Source organism: Rhineura floridana, chromosome 7 (assembly GCF_030035675.1).
Source record: "Rhineura floridana isolate rRhiFlo1 chromosome 7, rRhiFlo1.hap2, whole genome shotgun sequence".
NCBI lineage: Eukaryota > Metazoa > Chordata > Lepidosauria > Squamata > Rhineuridae > Rhineura > Rhineura floridana.
In genome coordinates this window covers 39,144,244-39,149,163 of record NC_084486.1, presented here as the reverse complement: position 1 = coordinate 39,149,163, position 4,920 = coordinate 39,144,244, and the positions used below count along the sequence as shown (strand labels likewise).

The window sequence follows — 4,920 nt, the reverse complement described above, 5'->3', positions numbered from 1 at the left end:
GAAATAGACTGATTTGCTCACCTCTGCTCTAAAGTGGCAGCTCTCCAAGTTCTTGGGCAGAGGCTTCTCCGTACCCTGTTACATGAGATCCTTGTTTGGAGATACCAGGGAATTTGAATTGAACTGGGACATTTTGTATGTAAAATGTGTCTGCTTCTCCCAACATATCAGTATGAACGCTCAATAAATAGATCATCTGGTGGAGCTCCCAAACTTTTCAATGCATTTCCCCATCACCTCCCAAACCACAGTCTCATTCTTTTTTAAAAAGTGGATTTGTTGCACTAGGGCAACGGAACACTTTAATCCACTTGAACTGTGCAGCCCTCCATTTGCAGTATTCACTTGAATTCCTCCCGCAAAATACTGAGACATCTGGAAGCATCCTAACAAAAAGAGAGGAAAGGGGTGGGAAGAGAAAAGGGGATGGAACAAGAAAGAGTTGGGATATAGAGAAAGGGGGGGGATATGTGTTTCAAGCCCTCCTCCCTACATTCTAAAGTGAAGTGATGCAGACCCAGAAGGACTGTACTATGTGCTTTTACTGAATGAGAAAACAGTCCAAGAGACCACCTTCATAAAGACAGTTGTGAATAATGTGGAAGAGATGGTCATTTTAAAAGTATATGTTAAAAATCAGTATCTTTCTTTCATTGTGTTAGTGAGCACAGAGAAAGCCAGTCTGGAATTTGGATGCCAAGGGCATTGCTCTCATATCATCCCGCATCCTTACTGAGAGGGATATCTTTTTTATAATCTTGACATTCCTAAAATGCATTGCTAACTAGCCTGGCCAGCCTTTTACTACTGCAGTTACTATCCACTGGGCTCTTCCAAGGGGTATCCCTTTCCTTAGTAGCATCTGGGATAGCATTAACATGATCCACAGCTATACTTCAGTGTGTGTGGTGTGAATACCTTATAAGGATCTTGCCTCTTCCCACCTAGTGCACTTATTTGGTAAGGAGGATGAGTCAAGACTTTTCACGTCCGAGAATCAGATACTGCCAATGTCAGTATTTAAATAGCATGCCTTTATGATGCAATGAATGCAACGAAAGTGGTGGCTTGTGTTGCACGGAATTGCATTGCATTGCAGCATGCATGCCACATGACTTCAGCTGCCTGTGTCATGAGAGACAGTAAGCCTTTCCCGGATTGCTCTACTCCTCACTAGCAGCTCATCTCATCTAGCTGAGTTATGAGTCAATGGTTGCCTTAAATACCCTGATTTGCAATCCTAGTCCATCTCTACCCACAGCCGCAAAGTTGCTGCTGTGACTTCCTTGATTGTGCTAAGCTCTCTTTAAGGTTCTCGGGGGCCAACCTAAGCATGATGTTAATCACATGATTGGTCCCTGTGTGCTTGGTTTTTGCTCACTAAACAACAGTTACAGGCAGAGGATCCAGATTCAGAACTTGTCCAGAAAAAGGCCTGTGTAATTCAAATGTGCATTCTGGTCAATGCAGGTTTAATCTTCTCATTACAAACCATCATCAGTTCACGCAAAAAGTGCTTTAAATCTCAAACATAAAAAGGTCTCAAGAACGTAATCCTTTCCTTGGAAAAAAGTATTCCATACATTTGAATTCCGTCGCTTAAGGAATATTTTGTACACTTTTAGAACTGATGTTTTTTTAATATGGATTTTATAATTTCAGTAAAAAAAATACAACATGAAGCTGCTGCAGTTGTCACAGATCACGGTAGTAAAAAGATAAAAATGCAATACCATGTTGTAGAAACAATATATACTCTGATATTTTACAGACTTTGTACTAAATTAAATTATACAGTTAGAAAAGACCAATAAACCCACTTATTAGTGCCAATTTTTTACATATAAAAAAATCAGCCATGTCCTTGCTATATCTTAAATATTGTAAGAGGCCATATCTTGAGTATATTTAATGTACAGTCAGTAAAAAATAACTTTGTGCTTGGTTGGCAAATGAAAAAAAAAAGATGCATGTTGTCCTTATCTAACCAAGCTTGAATGTATTCATACTACAAGCTTTTTAAAAAAAAACTCAAGAGGTGCCTTGGGTACCTGCATTTCAACTTGTACAATATGATTTGTATTTTATTTTAGTTAGCCATAACAGGCTGGAATAGCTGTTTAGAGTACTGCATGCTATTTAAGCTGAAATTCAAGCCATCCACAAAAGATTTCTCATTTAGACCTCCATAGGCCGCAAACATATCAAAGGCATTACTGTACTGGAGAGGATTAAGGTTAAGGGGACTGTCACCAGGGAACAGGTTCTTTGTACTACCTTGGCCCTGTACATTAGGGAAAATGAACTCCTTTGCATTAGGAGAAAGAGCAGATGTTTTCTGCTGCTGTGGTGGTTGCTGCTGTTGTGGAACCTGTTGGCTACCTAGACCAAGACCATACAGAGAATGCATGGAGGAGGAAAGAGCTTTCTGTTTCAGCAGATCATTGACATTCAAGCCAAGGTTAGTGGGAGAAGTGTGGGCAAACTTGTTGGTATGGTTGCTGTTCTTCATTTTGGTTGAGCCAAACTTGGTGACAGCAAATGTGGCAGTGGTGAAAGTTAAAGGCTGAGTGGAACGGGGCATGAAGGTTGGGCTCACAGTAGCAGAGTGACCAAAGGGAGGTGAAGGAGAACTTGAGACAGAAGATGCTGGGTCACTAATTGGCATGAACACCTGGGCCTCTGGATTAAAGCTATTCTTGATTTCCTTATCCAACTCACATCCATTTTCATTGGAATCATCCACATAAAGCACCTTCACTGGTCCCTTTTCACCAATTTGGTATGAAACCTCAAATGGGTCAATCCAGACACTAAGATCCTGAGGCAAATTGCCACGAACATCATCAATGTCCAAACCACTCTCTTTGGATGCTTGTTCAATAACTGGGTCCACTTTCTTCCCTACATGTATACTTCTAAACCCTGATCCTTTGTATGGCTTTTCTGGATACCAATGCCCTTCATATTTCTTCTTAAGTAGTCTTTCAAGCTCTTCACCAAAAATGTTCACACGTCGTCTGGGAAGCTTATTGTACAAATATGAAATAATGAAATTGAGTGCTACTTGTATTTCAAGCTGCATAGCTGCTGCAGCACTGAATTACAAAATCTCCGTTTCAAACTAGAGAAGGGGAGAAATGTTCAAAATACCATTCTAGTAGATTATTATTCTGCACCTTGAGTAGTGTTGTTTCCGGGGTGAGTGGCGAAGGTGATGTGAATAGTGCAAACAATCCCGGTGAGAGTCCGGGGGTGGGGGTGAAGGAAGGAAAGGAAAGGGAGGCTCAGTACCAAAACCTCATAACCCTGGAAAGGGAAAAAGGGAGGATTGCGCTTCTCACACCCCGGGATGAGAGAGACAGCGCGCTCCCAAGAACGTAATCCTAACCATGCTTATTTGCAGGTAATAATAATAATAATAATAATAATATTTAATTTGTGTGTCGCCTATCTGGCAGATAGCCACTCTAGGCGACGTACATTAAAATAGGATAAAATACAATAGTATCAAATGCAAACGAGTCTATATGATTACAAATATGACAAAAATAGTAACGTTCAGAAACCAGTGGGAGACCATCTTAGTCTCCCAGAACACTCTACTGCTGATCTGAAAGTTAAATTCCCCTCCTCCCACAACAAAGCAACTTTAAATAGACAATTTCAGCATGAAACTTCTTCAGTAAGTTCTATCTGGGTTTGAATAGAGACAAAGTTTTCCTGTCCCGCAACATATGTTCACAGTCATCTGAGATCAGTTAAGTTGTCATGAATTGCTGCTGTCTCTTCTTCCTTAGTGAAGAGTTTGAGACAATTACTTAGGGCTTCACAAGTTTCTCTTGAAGTTTCAGAAACCCCTTCAGCTTTCTTGATAAATGAAGTAGGCATTCCTTGAGTAATGTTAAAGGTAAGCTTTAATTATTTCAGCGTAAGTTTGCTTATGATTCAAACTGAACTACTTGAGCCTATAATGTTTACATAGAAGTAAACCTTGGATATTAAAAGGATTTACTCCCAACAAATAAATATGCATTAGGGTTGCAGTCTTAGTGGGAAAGTGCTGCCATCTTTCAGGTATCAATACGTAATTTGCAGGTAGTTTATAAAATACATTCTCCTTTGGTCATGTACAGCCTGATCCTATACATTAGGGGTAGGGAATCTTGGGCCTGTGGGCCAAACTCAGCCTACCAGTTCCCCCTCCCCATTTGTCCCACAAGGCCATTTCTCCAAACTTTGCTGACCTCCCACATCTGATGTCGTATATGATGTCAGGTGTGGGGCAAGTACACATGCGGCTGCAGAAGGAAGGACTGAACTCCTCTCACATCAGCTGGGAGTTCAGTCCTGCTTGGTTCAGGTGCACAAGCAAATCAAATAATGCAACAATTTACAATAATCACATACACACATGAAGACAGCCTTGCACTGTCATAGTGAGAGTGTTATTTTGAACATATAAAAGTGTGTGTCAAATAGTGCAGTCCTATACATGCCTACTGTGAGGGTTGATGTTAAAATACTTTTGCAGCATGTAAGATGCTGTGCAAATGCCAAATAGTTAGGACTGCCACCCGAGATAAGAATCTCTGTGGATTAATCATAAGTGTTTTAGCTGATTAATTTATTGAGTAATAGGCTAGGTTGTGTACAAATGTGCAAAAGAAAAAAATGTTTTAAAGGAGAAAAAAGATTACTTTCTTTGTAGATGAGATATTTATCTGTCACAACAGACTTCAACTCTTCTCACATTGAAAGAGCATTCTAGCCTAAGGCTGCAAACATACTAGTCTCCACATCTTAAAAAATGCACTCAAGCTGTTCCCATCAGGTTTTACAGTTAAAAGGGGTGGGGTTTGACTAGCTTGTGCCCCCATTTTCAGAAGAGAGAGTTGGAGAAGCACTGGAACTGGCAGA

General features: G+C 40.3%; 1 protein-coding gene across 1 annotated transcript; it reads right to left on the bottom strand.

Annotated features, from left to right (window-relative positions):
* Positions 1 to 2,089: 2,089 nt before the first annotated feature.
* LOC133388363 (protein Tob1-like) lies at positions 2,090 to 3,087 on the bottom strand. Its single transcript, XM_061634339.1, has one exon. It carries the CDS (start codon positions 3,083 to 3,085, stop codon positions 2,090 to 2,092), a length of 996 nt encoding a protein of 331 aa, XP_061490323.1. The 5' UTR covers positions 3,086 to 3,087.
* Between the last annotated feature and the right edge of the window lie 1,833 nt (positions 3,088 to 4,920).